Source organism: Bombina bombina, chromosome 2 (assembly GCF_027579735.1).
Source record: "Bombina bombina isolate aBomBom1 chromosome 2, aBomBom1.pri, whole genome shotgun sequence".
Classification (NCBI taxonomy): Eukaryota; Metazoa; Chordata; class Amphibia; order Anura; family Bombinatoridae; genus Bombina; species Bombina bombina.
The window spans coordinates 68,102,470-68,121,847 of NC_069500.1; the positions used below are offsets into that span (position 1 = coordinate 68,102,470).

The 19,378-nt window shown below is 41.4% G+C and overlaps 1 protein-coding gene across 2 annotated transcripts in view; it reads right to left on the reverse strand.

Annotated features, from left to right (window-relative positions):
- The window catches only part of DYM (dymeclin), a 1,389,654-nt gene that overhangs the window by 480,439 nt on the left and 889,837 nt on the right, over positions 1-19,378 (reverse strand). Inside the window, exon 14 of one of the 2 annotated variants that reach the window (XM_053701099.1) lies at positions 16,131-16,295. The exons of the other annotated variant lie outside the window; for it this stretch is intronic. Coding sequence (XP_053557074.1) covers positions 16,131-16,295 — 165 coding nt within the window. The remainder of the gene's footprint in view (positions 1-16,130; positions 16,296-19,378) is intronic. 2 annotated transcript variants of the gene reach the window in all.

The window sequence follows — 19,378 nt, forward strand, 5'->3', positions numbered from 1 at the left end:
AGGAAATGAATCTCTACGACCGATAACCGAGAACCTATGAAATAGACCCCCATTAGGGAAATCATTGTAAGTGATACTCCCTTCACGTCCCTCTGACATTCGCTGTACTCTGAGAGGAAACGGGCTTCAACAATACTGAGAAGCGCATATCAACGTAGTAATCTTAGCACAAACTTACTTCACCACCTCCATAGGAGGCAAAGTTTGTAAAACTGAATTGAGGGTGTGGTGAGGGGTGTATGTATAGGCATTTTGAGGTTTGGGAAACTTTGCCCCTCCTGGTAGGATTGTATATCCCATACGTCACTAGCTCATGGACTCTCTTCAATTACATGAAAGAAATAAGATATATGAAATTGAGGGAATCATCACCCCGAGCAAAGACCTAGAGCTTCCACAGAAGACCAATAGTCACGTCCAGCAAAGTCGATCAAAACATAAACAACCCAAGTGACGAACCTCCAAAAGAGAGTGTCTACAACAATCCCGAGATTTTAAAATAAAAAACTATCCGAAACGGATTAGAAAAATGCACAAGCAAGAATTAAAAAATGGAGTGTAAAACGAACAGGTCCTGCCCAAGAATAACACAGACCCCCCCATAGAGCTTAGGATTGGGATTTTATAACTATATACATATAGACGTTAAAGAAGAGGATTCAACCCCCTTCATACGTCTAAGCAAGATCGTTATCTGATAGAGAGGACTGAGATCACACAGATCAGGACTGGGAACCTCTAACATCACCAAAATCTCTCTCAGAAGTAAACGCAGGCGTGCCAATCTAAGTCTAAATGCCATAGGAGGAAGAGGCAAACTCGCTAAAGCCATAGAGATGGCCATGCGAAAACGCACAGTAACCTCTTGTGGAAAAAAGTCTCCCTCAGACGAAGGAGTAATGGCACTTAGAGGAACTTCTTGTGTAGGATAAGATTCTAGGGGATGTACCTCACGGGACGAGGAATCAGCAGAGGTAGACGGCTTAGTGGTCTCTAACATCTCAACATTGATTAAAGAGAACACCCTATTGTGGCATACGGAACATAATTGAGCAGGCTGGTTTACCCGGTCCTCCTCTCAACATATGCAGGTATCAAAATCTGTTTCAGAGGAATCCTCTAGCATATCAGAATCCTCCATAATTAAAAAAACAACTGGCACCTTTAACCCCCAATGGCTGGGACACTCACAACGTCCTAAAACCTAGACAGGTAGAGAAATTAGCTCTTCTCCGCAGCTACTTGGTCAGGAATTGGAAATGGGAAACAAGACGTAACTACGCCTAGTCACATGGTGCCTCATGCAGGACCACCCGTGCTAAGAAAAAGCATGCCAGCTTAATAAAACTGTGCAGCACTATAACCTGTATGTTCCATAATAGCCTAAGAACCTAAAATGTCTCCATACACATACGCAGTCAAAATCACATAACAAACATGATTCTAATGACCCCACTGTTCAATAATTTCCCTCGGGAGATATTAACCCTTGATTCCATAAAAATAAAGGAGTCCCACTGAGACCCTGTCTTCTATCGTTAACATGTGTGTGTAAAATGAAAATCTTATCGGAATCCAATCTGTGGAACAGTAACACGGTTCTTCAAGTTTGACAGTAGCAGTGCCTCTGAAATGGACTTGAGTTTAGAAAGCAGGCAGCGAAACACGTCAACGCTGATTGCTTATAGGAGCTGTTAATCCGAGTCTGGATGGTTTCACAGAAAGACTCTCCCTGGATCTCCAGACTCTAACTTTCATCCATGCTTTCACTGAGAGGCTGACAAGACTACTTAAAACTCCAGTTCCATCCCGAAGGGCAGATACCCCTCATAAGGCACTACTCCGGAAAAACTTCCGAAACTTCTCTGCCAACCTCATGTGACAAAAGGCAAAGAATGACTGGTGGATGAGGGAAGTGGGGGAGGCATTTAAACCTTTGGCTGGGGTGTCTTTGCCGCCTCCTGGTGGCCAGGTTCTGTATTCCCACAAGTAATGAATGCAACTGTGGACTCTCAGTGTATTTAGAAGGAAATAAATGAAAACATGCTCAGTAGTGTTTTCCCGAGACCAAGACAGATGAAACTAGAATCCTGGTAACTTTCTGCCTCATCTTATATTACTGCCCCAGGATGCAGCTGCCAACTCACAATTGTTCTGTAGATTAAAATATATTTAACATAAAGCACACATATGCTGACTGACCCATCCCACAGTATTTAATGTCATATAATATAATTTAGTTCTAGGCACAGAAAGTTTAATCTGAGATATTGGGACCTTAAAATCTATGAGTGAGTGAGTTTAAATGCCATTGACATCCACTGACCTCTTGTAATTGCACAATTTCTTTCTGACAGTGCTTTTATAGCAATCTAAATAATTCAGTCTGTGTGAGATATAAAAGGCAACATGATTTAATAGTGATAATAAATATCACAGCAGTCTAAAGTGTAAAGCAAAGTATTTGTATTGGTGAGTAATGTGTGTAATTAATATAGTGTTCATGCTAGTTTGTTATGTTGTGAAACAAGGCACAACGGGATATAGCTAGGCTGGATCAAACTGTATGAAAAATTATCTGACAATCAAAGTTCAACTACTGAGTTTTCTAGGTGATTATCCTTACACATATCAGCTCCCAGTTTGACAGGGGCCCCTGTCTCAATATCTACAGTAAATTAAAAGCTGAAAAGCCCTTATTTTAATTAGGAGCTTTGTTTTCAAATTTTAAATTTTTTTCGTATAATTTCTTATAACTTCGCTCACTTATCATCAGGGGCATGCACAAAACTTGATCACTACATGTATAAAATGTTTGCTAATTGTGTTACACACATTTCTGTCATATTAACTTTATATTAGACACCAATACACTGAGTAATAATGAAATGATACACATTTGGATCAATAACACAAAATTAGGCTACAACACATAAAAAAAAAAAAAAAAAACATAGTAAATTTTCAGCAGAAATGATTTAAAACTAATTGTTTTAACAGATTCCCTGAAATGTAGGAAAATGTAAAATTAGTACACAACATTTCTTTGAAATGAGACCATGTGAATGAAGAGGTAATGGAGTGCAGAATGCCAGGGAGAAACGGGGGCCAGTACATGTGGGTAGCTTTAATAATATAATAAAGAACTGAAACATACTTTAGTATCAGCATAACCTAAACTTAAAGGGGCATATATCAAAATTTAAACACAAATAGTTGTATTATTATTATAAATAAATGTTTGCAATATACATATATTAGGAAAAAAGCTGCTATTAGAAACTATGTTTTAAAAATGTGTTTACTCTTCACTGAGTTTATGTACATGTGCCCTGTGCCTTACACTGAAGCACTGTGTCTGCCCATAGAGATTACATTTCAAAAGTGGACTCAGTGGTCAGAGGTTAAGAGGAGGCCCAAACTGTACAACTCAATTGAAAAACAAACTGAAATCTTTTAGGTGGAGGGAAGTAAAAATAAAAAAATAAATTAATATGGTTGCATAAGTGTGCACACCCTTAAACTAATACTTTGTTGAAGCACCTTTTGATTTTATTACAGCACTCAGTCTTTTTGGGTATGAGTCTATCAGCATGGCACATCTTGACTTGGCAAGATGTGCCCACTCTTCTTTGCAAAAACAATCCAAATCTGTCAGATTGCGAGGGCATCTCCTGTGCACAGCCCTCTTCAGATCACCCCACAGATTTTCTATCGGATTCAGGTCTGGGCTCTGGCAGGGCCATTCCAAAACTTTAATTTTCTTCTGGTGAAGTCATTCCTTAATTTGGATGTATGCTTTGGGTCGTTGTCATGCTGAAAGATGAAGTTCCTCTACATGTTCTGCTTTCTAGCAGAAGCCTGAAGGTTTTGTGTCAATACTGACTATTGACTGGTATTTGGAACTGTTCATAATTCCCTCTACCTTGACTAAGGCCCCAGTTCCAGCTGAAGAAAAACAGTCCCGAAGCATGATGCTACCACCACAATGCTTCACTGTGGGTATGGTGTTCTTTTGGTGATGTGCAGTGTTTTGTTTTTTTCACCAAACATTTCTTTTGGAATTATGGCCAAAAAGCTCAACCTTAATTTCATCAGTCAATAACACTGATTCCCACATGCTTTTGGGAGACTTCAGATGTGCTTTTGCAAAATTTAGCTGGGCTTGGATGTTTTTCTTCGTAAGAAAAGGCTTCCGTCTTGCCACTCTACCACATAGCCCAGACATATGAAGAATATGTGAGATTGTGGTCACATGTTCCACACAGCCAGTACTTGCCAGCTATTCCTGCAGCTCCTATAGTGTTGCTGTAGGCCTCTTGGTAGCCTCCCAGACCAGTTTGTTTTCTCGTCTTTTCAACAATTTTCGAGGGACGTTCAGTTCTTGGTAATGTCACTGTTGCGCCATATTTTCTCCACTTGACGATGACTGTCCTCACTGTGTTCCATGGCATATCTAATGCCTTGGAAATTCTTTTGTACCCTTTTCCTGACTGATACCATTTAACAATGAGATCCCTCTGATGCTTTGGAAGCTCTCTGCAGACCATGGCTTTTGCAGTAGGATGTGACTAAGAAAATGTCAGGAAAAGGAAATTTATGCTTACCTGATAAATTGATTTCTTCTACGATACGACAAATCCACGGATTTCATCCTTACTTGTGGGATATTATCCTCCTGCTAACAGGAAGCGGCAAAGAGCACCACAGCAGAGCTGTATATATAGCTCCTCCCTCCCCCTCCAGTCATTCGACTGAAGGTTTTAGGAAGAGAAAAAGAAAAGCTAAAAGGTGCAGTCTGTCTTAAAATGACAGGGAGGGCCGTGGACTCGTCGTATCGTAGAAGAAATCAATTTATCAGGTAAGCATAAATTTCCTTTTCTTCTACAAGATACGACGAGTCCACAGATTTCATCCTTACTTGTGGGATACAATACCAAAGCTACAGGACACGGATGAAATGGGAGGGACAAGACAGAGACCTAAACGGAAGGCACCACTGCTTGAAGAACCCAAAAACAGCCTCAGAAGAAGCAAAAGTATCAAATTTGTAAAATTTGGAAAAAGTATGAAGGGACGGCCAAGTCGCAACCTTACAAATCTGTTCAACAGAAGCATCATTTTTATGCCAGGCGGATGATACTCCTCAGCCAAAAAGAAAGAGAGGTAGCCGTAGCTTTCTGACCCCTACGCTTTACAGAATAAACAATGAATAATGAAGATGATTGACGGAAATCCTTAGTCGCCTGTAAGTAAAACTTCAAGGCACGGACCACGTCCAGGTTATGTAACAGACGCTCCTTCTTAGAAGAAGGATTAGGACAAAAAGAAGGAACAACAATTTCCTGATTAATATTCTTATTAGAAACAACCTTAGGAAGAAAAACAGGTTTGGTACGTAAAACCACCTTATCAGAATGAAATATAAGATAAGGCGAATCACATTGTAACGCTGAAACCTCAGAAACTCTTCGAGCAGAAGAAATAGCAACTAAAAACAAAAAACTTTCCAAGATAACAATTTAATATCTATGGAATGCATGGGTTCAAACGGAACCCCATGAAGAACTCGAAGAACTAAATTCAAACTCCAGGGAGGAGTAATTGGTCTAAATACAGGCTTAATTCTAGTTAGAGCCTGACAAAAAGACTGAACATCTGGCACATCTGCCAAACGTTTGTGAAGCAAAATTGACAAAGCAGAAATTTGTCCCTTTAAGGAACTTGCTGATAACCCTTTCTCCAATCCTTCTTGGAGAAAAGACAGAATCCTGGGAGTCCTAACTTTACTCCATGAGTAACCCTTGGATTCACACCAATAAAGATATTTACGCCATATCTTATGATAGGTTTTTCTAGTGACAGGCTTTCGAGCCTGTATCAAAGTATCGATGACCGAATCAGAGAATCCTCGCTTAGATAGAATCAAGCGTTCAATCTCCAAGCAGTCAGCTGCAGAGAATTTAGATTTGGATGTTGGAAAGGACCTTGAATGAGAAGGTCCTGTCTCAAAGGAAGTTTCCACGGTGGCAGAGAGGACATGTCAACTAGATCCACCTACCAAGTCCTGCGTGGCCACGCAGGCGCTATCAGGATTACTGAAGCTCTCTCCTGTCTGATTCGAGCAATTACGCGTGGAAGGAGAGGAAATGGTGGAAACACATAAGCTAGGCTGAAAGACCAAGGCACTGCTAAGGCATCTATCAGTTTGGCCTGGGGATCCCTTGACCTGGATCCCTAACGTGGAAGCTTGGCATTCTGACAAGATGCCATCAGATCCAGTTCCGGTCTGCCCCATTGGCGAATCAATGAGGCAAACACCTCCGGATGGAGTTCCCACTCCCCTGGATGAAAAGTCTGACGACTTAGAAAATCCGCTTCCCAGTTTTCTACTCCTGGGATGTAAATTGCCGACAGATAACAAGAGTGGGCCTCCGTCCATCGGATTATCTTGGATACTTCTATCATCGCTAAGGAACTCCTTGTTCCCCCCTGATGATTGATATAAGTCATGATGTTGTCCGACTGGAATCTGATGAATTTGGCCGAAGCCAACTGAGGCCATGCCTGAAGCGCATTGAATATTGCTCTCAGTTCCAGAATATTGATTGGAAGTAGAGACTCCAAAGTCCAAACACCCTGAGCCTTCAGGGAATTCCAGACTGCACCCCAGCCCAGAAGACTGGCGTCCGTTGTCACCATCACCCACGAGGGTCTGCAGAAACATGTCCTCTGGGACAGATGATCCGGCGACAACCACCAAAGAAGAGAGTCTCTGGTCTCTTGATCCAGATTTATCTGAGGAGATAAATTTGCAGTCCCCATTCCACTGTCCGAGCATGCACAGCTGCAGTGGTCTGAGATGAAAGCGGGCAAACGGAATGATGTCCATTGCCGCTACCATTAATCCAATGAACTCCATACACTGAGCCACTGATAGCGGAAGAATGGACTGAAGTGCTCGGCAAGTATTTAGAATCTTTGTTTTTCTGACCTCCGTCAGAAATATTTTCATGTCTACCGAGTCTATCAGAGTCCCCAAGAAGGGAACCCTTGTCCGTGGAACTAGTGAACTCTTTTCTACGTTCACCTTCCAACCGTGAGTTCTCAGGAAAGACAATACTATGTCCGTCTGAGATTTAGTAAAATGATAAGCTGATGCCTGAATCAGAATATCGTCCACATAAGGCGCCACTGCTATACCCTGCGGTCTGAGAACCGCTAGAAGAGACCCTAGAACCTCTGTGAAGATTCTGGGTGCTGTGGCCAATCTGAAGGGAAGGGCCACAAACTGATAATGTTTGTCCAGGAAGGCAAACCTTAGGAACTGATGATGATCCTTGTGAATAGAGATATGAAGGTATGCATCCTTCAAGTCCACGGTAGTCATATATTGACCCTCCTGGATCATTGGTAAGATTGTTCGTAAAGTCTCCATCTTGATGGAACTCTGAGAAACTTGTTTAGACACTTGAGATCTAAAATGGGTCTGAAAGTTCCCTCTTTTTTGGGAACCATGAAAAGATTTGAGTAAAACCCCTGCCCCTGTTCCAGTTTTGGAATGGGACAAATTACTCCCATGGTAGAGAGGTCTTTTACACAGCCTAAGAACGCCTCTCTTTTTATCTGGTCTACAGATAATCGTGAAAGATGAAATCTCCCTCTTGGGAGAAAATCCTTGAATTCCAGTTTATACCCGTGGGTCACGATTTTCAGTGCCCAAGGATCCTGAAGTCTCTTGCCCAAGCCTGGGCAAAGAAAGAAAGTCTGCCACCTACTAAATCCGGTCCCGGATCGGGGGCCGCCCCTTCATGCTGTCTTTGTAGCAGCAGCGGGCTTCTTGGATTGTTTACCTTTATTCCAAGCCTGGTTGGGTCTCCTGACTGACTTGGACTGAGCAAAGTTCCCTTCCTGCTTTGTGGAGGAAGAGGACGCAGAGGGTCCTCCTTTAAAGTTTTGAAAAGAACGAAAATTATTTTGTTTACCCCTCATCTTAACAGACTTATCCTGAGGTAGGGCATGGCCTTTACCTCCAGTAATGTCAGAAATGATTTCCTTCAATTCAGACCCGAATAGGGTCTTACCTTTAAAAGGAATAGCTAAAAGCTTAGATTTTGATGACATATCAGCAGACCAAGATTTGAGCCATAATGCCCTACGCGCTAAAATGGCAAAACCTGCATTTTTCGCCGCTAGTTTAGCAATTTGAAAAGCGGCATCAGTAATAAAAGAATTAGCTAGCTTGAGAGCCTTATTTCTATCCAAAATGTTATCTAATGGAGTCTCAACCTTCAGAGACTCTTCTAGAGCCTCAAACCAAAAAGCTGCTGTAGTAGTAACTGGAACAATGCAAGCCGTAGGTTGTAAAAGAAAACCCTGATTAATAAATAATATCTTTAGAAGACCCTCTAACTTTTTATCCATAGGATCTTTGAAAGCACAACTGTCCCCAATAGGTATAGTTGTACGCTTAGCCAGGGTAGAAAAAGCTCCCTCCACCTTAGGGACTGTTTGCCAATCATCCCGAATGGTGTCTGATATGGGAAACATTTTCTTAAAATTAGGAGGGGGAGAGAACGTTATACCTGGTCTATCCCATTCCTTTTTTACAATTTCCGAAATTCTTTAAGGAACTGGAAAAACATCAGTGTAAGTAGGCACCTCTAGATATTTATAGATGTAAATGATATAAAAAAAGAAGGCGCCAACATACTGCACAATCAGTAGTTTAAAAACACGCCATTCATGCAGGTATAGCCGTACTTACAAGTTTTCAGACACTTGAGAAGTGTCCCAAGCGCAATCTGGACTCTTAGGAGTCGTCCAGATAACTCCCACTCCTGCACTTTCTGGGTCAATTGTCTGTGTGTGACCGGTGGTCTTCTGGGCTAAAAGATAACCAGCGACTCGTGTAATGCCCCAACACTGCAGCACACTACAGGAAGCTCAGGTCAGCAATGAAACCGGCAGCAACTTTCAACTTAGACCACAGTTGGAGGGATCAGAAATAAACAGTTTGTGGCAACAAAAGTCTTGATAAAAGGTTAAAAAAGACTTTATTGGTAACACAGCACAACGTTTCTCGGTCTTCCCTGACCGCTTCCTCAGGTGCATCCTCTATTTATTTGTCCATCTTACACAATTTCTCTGGTGGTATCACAATAGTATCACAATCATCCAGAGTCGCTAACTTCCCGAAGTAACATGTGGAGGTGTTCAAGCTTAACTTTAAAGGACATCACGTCCGAATCTGTCTGAGATAACACATTTCCTGAATCTAAAAGTTCTCCCTCAGACAGCAATTCCCTGACCCCCAACTCAGAGCACTGTGTGAGGGTACATCGGAAATAGCTAATAAAGCATCAGAGGATTCAGTATTCACATTAATACCTGACCTACTGCATTTACCCTGCAACACTGGTAATTTAGATAATACTTCTGTAAGGGTAGTTGACATAACTGCAGCCATCTCCTGCAGAGTAAAAGAATTAGACGCACTAGAGGTACTTGGCGTCGCTTGTGTGGGCGTTAAAGGTTGTGACACTTGGGGAGAATTGGATGGCATATCCTGATTCTCTTCAGACTGAGAATCATCCTTAGGCACACTTTCTTCACCTAAAATATGCTTTTTACAATGTAAGGCCCTTTCAGTACAAGAGGTACACAATGTAAGAGGGGGTTCCACAATGGCTTCCAAACACATAGAGCAATGAGTTTCCTCAGTGTCAGACATGTTGAACAGACTAGTAATAACCACAGTAGTCGTTAAACACTTTATTTATTGAATTAAACAATTTTTAGAAAAACGTGTACTGCGCCTTGAAGAAATAAAAAAGCGCACAATTTTTCCAAACTGCCTAAAAAATGTTAAATAACGCTATCTAATTAGCTACACCTACACAATAGTGCCAAAAATTATTGCACCCTGAGGCAAAAGGGCAAAAACAGAATTTATGCTTACCTGATAAATTTCTTTCTCCAACGTTGTGTCCGGTCCACGGCGTCATCCTTACTTGTGGGAATATTCTCTTCCCCAACAGGAAATGGCAAAGAGAGCACAGCAAAAGCTGCCCATATAGCCCCCCCCTCTGGCTCCGCCCCCCAGTCATTCGACCGACGGTTAGGAGAAAAAGGAGAAACTATAGGGTGCCGTGGTGACTGTAGTGTATAGAGAAAGACATTTTTCAAACCTGATTAAAAAACCAGGGTGGGCCGTGGACCGGACACACCGTTGGAGAAAGAAATTTATCAGGTAAGCATAAATTCTGTTTTCTCCAACATTGGTGTGTCCGGTCCACGGCGTCATCCTTACTTGTGGGAACCAATACCAAAGCTTTAGGACACGGATGAAGGGAGGGAACAAATCATGTTACCTAAACGGAAGGCACCACGGCTTGCAAAACCTTTCTCCCAAAAATAGCCTCCGAAGAAGCATAAGTATCGAATTTCTAACATTTGGCAAAAGTGGGCAGAGAAGACCAAGTCGCTGCCTTACATATCTGATCAACAGAAGCCTCGTTCTTGAAGGCCCATGTGGAAGCCACAGCCCTAGTAGAGTGAGCTGTGATTCGTTCAGGAGGCTGCCGTCCGGCAGTCTCATAAGCCAATCGGATGATGCTTTTCAGCCAGAAAGAAAGAGAGGTAGCAGTAGCTTTTTGTCCTCTCCTCTTACCAGAGTAAACGACAAACAAAGATGAAGTTTGTATGAAATCCTTTGTTGCGTCTAAATAGAACTTTAAAGCACGGACCACATCTAGATTGTGTAACAAACGTTCCTTCTTTGAAACTGGATTCGGACACAGAGAAGGAACAACTATTTCCTGGTTAATATTCTTGTTGGAAACTACTTTTGGAAGAAAACCAGGCTTGGTACGCAAAACGACCTTATCTGCATGGAACACCAGATAGGGTGGATCACACTGCAAAGCAGATAATTCAGAAACTCTTCTAGCAGAAGAAATAGCAACCAAAAACAGAACTTTCCAAGATAGTAACTTAATATCTATGGAATGTAAAGGTTCAAACGGAACCCCTTGAAGAACTGAAAGAACTAAATTTAGACTCCAAGGAGGAGTCATGGGTCTGTAAACAGGCTTGATTCTGACCAAAGCCTGTACAAAAGCTTGTACATCTGGCACAGCTGCCAGGCGTTTGTGTAACAAAACAGATAAAGCAGAAATCTGTCCTTTTAGAGAACTCGCTGACAACCCTTTATCCAAACCCTCTTGGAGAAAGGAAAGAATCTTAGGAATTTTAATTTTACTCCAGGAGAATCCCTTGGATTCACACCAACAGATATATTTTTTCCATATTTTATGGTAAATCTTTCTAGTCACAGGTTTTCTGGCTTGGACCAGAGTATCTATCACTGAATTTGAAAACCCACGCTTGGATAAAATCAAGCGTTCAATTTCCAAGCAGTCAGCTGCAGAGAAACTAGATTTGGATGTTCGAATGGACCTTGTACTAGAAGATCCTGTCTCAAAGGTAGCTTCCATGGTGGAGCCGATGACATATTCACCAGGTCTGCATACCAAGTCCTGCGTGGCCATGCAGGAGCTATCAAAATCACAGAGGCCTTCTCCTGTTTGATCCTGGCTACGAGCCTGGGAAGGAGAGGAAACGGTGGAAACACATAAGCTAGGTTGAACGACCAAGGCGCCACTAATGCATCCACTAGAGTCGCCTTGGGATCCCTGGATCTGGACCCGTAGCAAGGAACCTTGAAGTTCTGACGAGACACCATCAGATCCATGTCTGGAATGCCCCATAATTGAGTTAACTGGGCAAAGACCTCCGGGTGGAGTTCCTACTCCCCCGGATGGAAAGTCCGCCTCCCAGTTGTCTACTCCTGGGATGTGAATTGCAGATAGATGGCACGAGTGATCCTCCGCCCATTTGATGATCTTGGATACCTCTCTCATGGCCAAGGAACTCTTTGTTCCTCCCTGATGGTTGATGTAAGCTACAGTCGTCATGTTGTCCGACTGGAATCTTATGAATCCGGCCTTCGCTAGTTGAGGCCAAGCCCGGAGCGCATTGAATATCGGATATTATCCCACAAGTAAGGATGAAATCCGCGGACTCGTCGTATCTTGTAGAAGAAAGACATACTAGAACAGCTGAACTTTATTTGGGGTTAATCAGAGGCACTTTAAGTGATGGCATGCATGTACTGACTCCTATTTAACATACTTTTGAATGTGATTGCTTAATTCTCAACACAGCTACATCCCCAGTTATAAGAGGGTGTGCACATTTATGCAACCACATTTTTTTTTGTTTCTTTACTTCCGCCCACCTAAAATATATCAGTTTGTTTTTCAATTGAGTTGTACAGCTTATAGGTCACATTAAAGGTGTAAAAGTTCTGAAATTATTTATCTTTGTCTCTTTTTTTTACATCACATAAACCTGACATTTTAACAGGGGTGTGTAGACTTTTTATATTTACTGTATGAATACACATACATACACACCTATATATACAAACCACCAGCAAAAAGGTGAAGGCTCAGAGGATGGTTAGCATTTTTAGCAATAAAATATTTTTTAATTAAGGTAAGTACATTGTTTTTTAGACATAATGCACTTAATAGACTACAGTATGGTGTAAATATAACTTTTATATGCACTGGAAAACAAAAAAATTAGTGTGACTCACATTATTGCTTTATTCACTTTATTGTGGTGGTCTGGAACCGAACCCACAATATCTCCTGTATCTTAAAATAATCTAATTAGGTTTATTAAAATTTGGATCAAAATTGCTTTCAATTTTCAGCAAAACTTACTACAAACTTCTTCTCACCAGGGCCGATGATGACTAATAAACCTTTCATTACATTTACTTGATTTTATACATATATGTGCCATTCTATGTATTCTTTCTTTCAACTTGAGCCATCTCTATTACAGTTACAGCTTTTGTCCTGCAAATTTATCCCCAAGTTCAGGTTTGTTAGTCACACAAAGGAGCCAAAATCCAAGATATATATATGTAGAAGATTAATATTTTAACAGTGTTGTGTGGGTAAAACTATATTTGTGCTACAGGGAAGGCAGTGCAATTGTGTCTATATCAGGCATAGCTAACTAGTGGTCAGAAGGATATATGTGGCCCATGGCACTCATTTTTGTGACCCCAGGAAAAAAGAGGAACTAGTAACAGCGGCTGCTATTCAAGGACCGCTCTGGAGTGGCATCATGCAGGGGAGAATAGCAGACAGAGGCTATAGGCAATTAAATCTGGCACTGAGCCAGATGATCACTGTTAAGAAAGTTTATTATGCGTGTAAAATAACTATAAATTTGCATACGGTCCCTAGGGATTCTACAGTATTTGATCTGTAACCCCTATGTCTTTAGAAGTTTGCCATCACTGTCGTATAGGAGGGGTTCACCCAATATTGTGTTTGTGCATTCCCCAATCACTATACATAATTAAGCAAATGGTTTCTAGAATCCCTATCCATTAAAGTGTTCTTTTTAATAGGAGGACATTATAGGGATATACAGATTACACACTCATGTGAAGCTGCATTATGAAGAGTGTCTATTAATGGTTCATTATATGCGAAGAAGTTCTTCATTTGCACCAAGAAGTTGGCTTTAAGAACTCTTTTTATCTCTGCTTTTATATGCAGTGTACAACATTTAGTAAGTATAACAATGCCCTAAGGGAATTGGCTCATCTTTAATTGCCTGCCAGGGTGGATTCGCTATCCGCAGTACTCCAGAATTGCTCATTATTTCTGCAGAACGTTAGTCACACTAACAAGCGTTTTGCAGAAGAAACTCAAATCAGATCTGCTCTGGTGGGATTTCCTTGTGGTCTGTTCTAGTTTCTTTGCTTTTAGTTTTCTTGGAAGACTTTTTGCAAACAAAAAATATTATAATAATAAAAAAATAGCTTTTACCATAAAAACCCTCTTTCCATCCGGTTTCCTGTGACCTATGAATCCCACCTTCAGTCCAGTCCTTTGGGGGACATCTTCAAGGGCTTTGTATAATAAGGACTTTCACACAAATGAAACATCATGCTCTCATACACAGCTTCTCTCTTCTCAAGCAGGCAAGATGGTTTCACTTACATTTACTGTGTGGTCTTTCGCTGCCCCATCCCCTGCTAAGCAGCATTTCCACAATTTTCAGCTTGGACTCTTTCCATTGTTCCTGTCATGCAATGCTCTTCCCCTCTAACTCAATATACAAACTAAAGCTAATGTCCCTGTAACTATAACAACATTGTCTGTGCATTAGAATAAACTACAGGCAGCATGTTGCTATCACATTGCTACCTGGTGTTACACAGATAAGCATAAAAGGGATGTGAAAGTGTAAATTAAAGGGACAGTAAAGGTTCAAAATAATCACACAGTGCAGAATTATATAACATTATTTAAGCGGTAACTTCAAAAATGTAAAAGTATTTTCAGTGAACGTTGCATTCCGCTCCAGGATCTACTGAGCGGGTCTTGAATATCCAAAGCGCTTCACGGGCTTGCTGGTTAGTCACAGCACACCCGGTCGCGCTATTGGAATAAAGGTAGCTCGCTCCCGCTACTAGACCAGAGCGGGAGAGAATTCCATTTATTCCATTAGCGCTACCGGGCTTGCTGTGACTAACCAGCAAGCCCGTGAAGTGCTTTGGATATTCAAGACCCGCTGAGTAGATCCAGGAGCGGAGTGTAACGTTCACTGAAAATACTTTTACATTATTTACCGCTTAAAAAATGTTATATAATTCTGCACTGTGTGATTATTCTGAACCTTTACTGTCCCTTTAATCTTTTGTGGTTCACATAGAATGCACTGTACTATCTTAAGAGACTTTTCAGTTTTTTTCTATTATAAAATTTGCTCCATTCTCTTAATATCCTTTATTGAAGAGCATACCTAGGAAGGTCCAGGAGCAGCAATACACTACTGGGAACTAGCTGGTGATTGGATGCTACACACATATGCCTTGCCATTGGCTCACCAGATGTGTTCAGCTGGGTCCAACTGGTGCCTATCTGCTCTGGAGCAGACTTTAATTATGTGTTTAACACATTTGCTGGGAATAAATACATGGTTATATACAAACAATAATGCAATAATACAATGCTCCAAACGAGGAGATCATTTTGTTTTTGCTCTTTATGTCCCTTTAAATATTTTTATAACAACGGAGGGACAATTAGTTGTTATCATTTTTAAAAAATAAATATTTCTGCTCAGTCATAGAAACTGCTTGAATAGTATAAATGGTTAACAAAACCGAAATGATCTATCCCTGTTAAAAAAGAAATACAGATAGAGATCTACAACAAAGACAAGATCTGCACCACGGGACCACAATGATTATATGAAGACACAGAAATACCAAATGACGACTCCATATACAGCAAGGCCCAAATCAGAACTAAGAAATAAGTGTGAAGTATAACAGTGAATTAAACCACAAAAATGACCTTGGATTTGTGTATATGTAGACATGCAGTTACCGACAAGTGGGAGTGGGCTCTGAGCAACCATACACCGGTGACTAATAAAGTTTAAGCATTGAATGCTGGAAGGTAGTGGAAACAGGAACACAGACATGCATGCATCCCTTTTACTCTAGATCTGCATCATTTTTAGACAGGACAGTAAAACATCCCAGGTGTTAAGTACCTAACTTTTTTAATTATTAAAGAAAAAGCTTCTTACAAAGGCAATATTGATCTGTCCCTTTATGGAATATGGCTTTAAGGGACATGAAAGCCAAAGATTTTCTTTCAGGATTCGGATAGAGCATACAATTATAAACAAATTTAAAATAGACTTCACTCTCCTGGTATCCTTTACTAAAAGAGCAGCAAGACATTTCTGGAAACTAGCTGACCACTTTGGGTGAGGCAATAAAATGCTTTTCAAGAAGGGATAACAAGGGATAACGAGAATGAAGCAAATTAGATAATGGAAGCTAATTGGAAAACTGCTTAAAATGGGATTCTCTTTCTGAATCATGAAAGAAAAATGTTGTCTCTTATGTCCATTTAAATAGTTGTAATCACTGTGAGTGAGACCACAGACTAACAACAACATGCGTTTACAAAGCCACCCATACACCAGATCATGCAGCATGCAATGGCAAGGTTAATAACCTGGAGACATAGGATCTGAGTATGTGTGAGCAAGTTAGAGACAGAAACTCCTCTCCATTGTCACTGAAAGCCGATAAGCAATGCTGCAGCGTAGAGCAGTGGGAGTGAGGGAAATAGAGTTTGTCCAGGATATATAAATATCTCCGCAAGTGGCGGCAGGAATAACTGCAAGACAAGGGGAAAGAAAGGGGGGAGAGAAAGAGACAGAAAAAAAGGGAAATTTTGCTTTGAGAAATCTGATCATGGTATTTTTAACAGTGAAAGAGGTTCTTGTGTCTCAAACCTTTAGATGCTCTTAATCAGTAAAACGGTTACTTGAACCCATTGGCTGCCAGACAGGACAGCAACACCTCATGGTGCGGCGCTTTCCATCCCACCTCTGGTAACTAAGAGGTTAAATGTTTCTATTCATCTCTCTGAGAATGAGCATGCAGTGAAACATAATTATGTTAAGTATCCGTATACAGCTCCAGACTCCCTACTGTACAGACCGGCTTCCATGTGCGCGCCAGCTCTCCAGCACATAAAGGCACCGTTATTACAAGGAACAACTAGAATGACATGTGAACTTTCATCTGGGTGAATGGAACTTTTTTTCTAAAACTCTTTTAGTATGTCAGATTATTCTGAGAAAGAGCAGTTATCTTTTTCCTCCGAGCTGAAATCTAGGGAGAGTACATGGCTTCATTCCTTACTGTTGGGAAATACAACACCTGGCCATCCGGAGGAGGCAGAGACACCCCAGCCAAAGGCTTAAATATCCCTCCCACTTCCTCATTACCCCAGTCATTCTGCCGAGGGAACAAGGAAAAGTAGGAGAAACATAGGGTATAAATGGTGCCAGAAGAATAAAATAAATAATAGGGGACCGCCCATAGACAAGAAAAAATGGGCGCGGGCCGTGGACTCTCGCTATCCGGATGGAAAGGAATTTATCTGGTAAGCATAAATTATGTTTTCCTTCCTTAGATAGGGAGAGTCCACAGCTTCATTCATTACTGATTGAAAAACTATACCCAAGCTCCAGAGGACACTGAATGAATAACGGGAGAGAACAAAAAGGAAGACGCAGACCCTATTCTGAGGGCACCATAGCCTGCCAATCTTTTCTCCCGAAAGCTGTTTCAGCCAAAGCAAAAACATCAAACTTGTAAAATTTTGAAAAAGTATATAAGGAAGACCAGGTAGCCGCCTTACAAATCTGATCCTATAGAGGCCTCGTTCTTAAAGGCCCAAGAGGAAGCTACTGCTCTAGTGGAATGAGCCGTTATCCTCTCAGGAGGATGATTGTCCCACTGTCTCGTAAGCTAAGCAGATGACACTCCTTAACCAAAAAGATAGGGAAGTCAAAGTAGCCTTCTGCCCCTTACGCTTCCCCGAACAGACAACAAAAGGAGGAAGATTGTCTAAACTCCTTAGTAGCCTGAAGAGAGAACTTCAAGGCGCGAACCACATCCAAATTGTGAAGTAAGCGTTCCTTTCGATGAAGAAGGATTACGACACAAGGAAGTAACCACAATCTCCTGATTGATGTTGCGATCTGACACAACCTTAGGAAGAAAACCTAAATTTAGTACGTAAAACTGCCTTATCTCCATGAAAAATCAGATAAGGGGGCTCACATTGCAAAGCAGGGATCTCAGAAACTCTGTGCGCAGAGGCAATAGCCAATAAAAAGAGAACCTTCCAAGATAACAATTTAATGTCAACGGAATGCAGAGGCTCAAACGGAAACCTGTTGCAAAGCCAGAAGAACAAGATTTAGGCTCCAAGGAGGAGCCCCAGATCTACAAACAGGTCTGATGCTAATCAGAGCCTCAAGGTGAATGTCAACTTTCAAGAATGAGTGCCCGTTTTTTAAAAATACTATTAAAACTCCCAAACATTGAACACTACAACTGGGCTGCCCTAGCTAAATACGCAATGGACTGGCTTTTAGACAGAAACACCTTTACAAATCCAAAACTAGAGGGGGAACTCATCACCCCGTGGTCCCTGAAAATGCTCCCACACATGACTCGTGCACAAATTGAAGGGGCAGTGGGAAATACAACCCTCTTCCTACACCCTCTGCTAGCGTGGAGGAAGATTTGCAAGGCTCTGGGAATCTCAAACAGATACACTGCATATCTCCCACTAAGGGGTAACCCAGATTTCCAGGCCGGTTTTACCACCAAGCCTTTTAAGCAATGGGGGGAATGGGGACTGACCACCATAAGACAGGTGTTATCAGCAGATCAGAGAACAGTTAGACCATTTGTAGAGATACAAACAGCCTTTAACTTACCCAACAAACATCATTTTGCTTACTTACAGAGTAGACACTACATACAGAGTCTCTTGAGAGCGGGAAACCTACCAGACACTAATTGTGAAACTTACAGACTGCTGACGTTGCACAGAGGGGGGATGACCTCAATCTCACACACCTACAAGGCTCTTCAAAATACACCCAACAAAACCACAAGGGATCACCTTCAAAACAAGTGGGACGCACTAAATGGACAACCGACCCCGGATCAAATTATTGAACAAAGTGTCATGAAAGTGAGGAAAGCCTCTTTGTCTAATGAGATCAGGGAATCAGATACGAAATTATTACACAATACATACATAACGCCTAGACTGCTCCACAAGTGGAGTCCTGAAACCTCAGGGCTATGCCCAAAATGTTCGCACCCTAACCCTAACATTACACACATGATATGGCAGTGCCCACGACTCAAGAAATTCTGGGGAATGACGCAGAGATGGGTGGAGAAACTTACAGGGGAAAAATTTGAATTGACAACGACTATGTTGATCCTACTGCATTCACAAGCAGGTACACAGAAGCACGTCAAATTCATCCATAATGTAATACTGCTGGCTAGAAAACTTATTCTCAAACAATGGATGACACCCAATTCACCAAACCTAACACAGCTCAAAATAACAGTACAAAGACAAATGACATATGAGCAGATAGACACACAAGGAGACGTGACGCTACGGACCAAACATTTTATAAATAAATGGGAACCCCTGATTTGCAGCTTAGACCTTCCACACCAGAGACAAATAATATACCCATTTAAAGACTCAGAGTTTGTCCTTGAAGCCCAACTTAGGGGAAGGTGGAATATCTTTAACTAATATGCTCGTATCTAACAAAATGACTTAGATAAGATGGAGAATCTGGATCCTGGGGGGGCGCCTCGGGGAGCGTAGGAGAAGAATAGAACTTTGGAAATGGTGGGATAGTGATA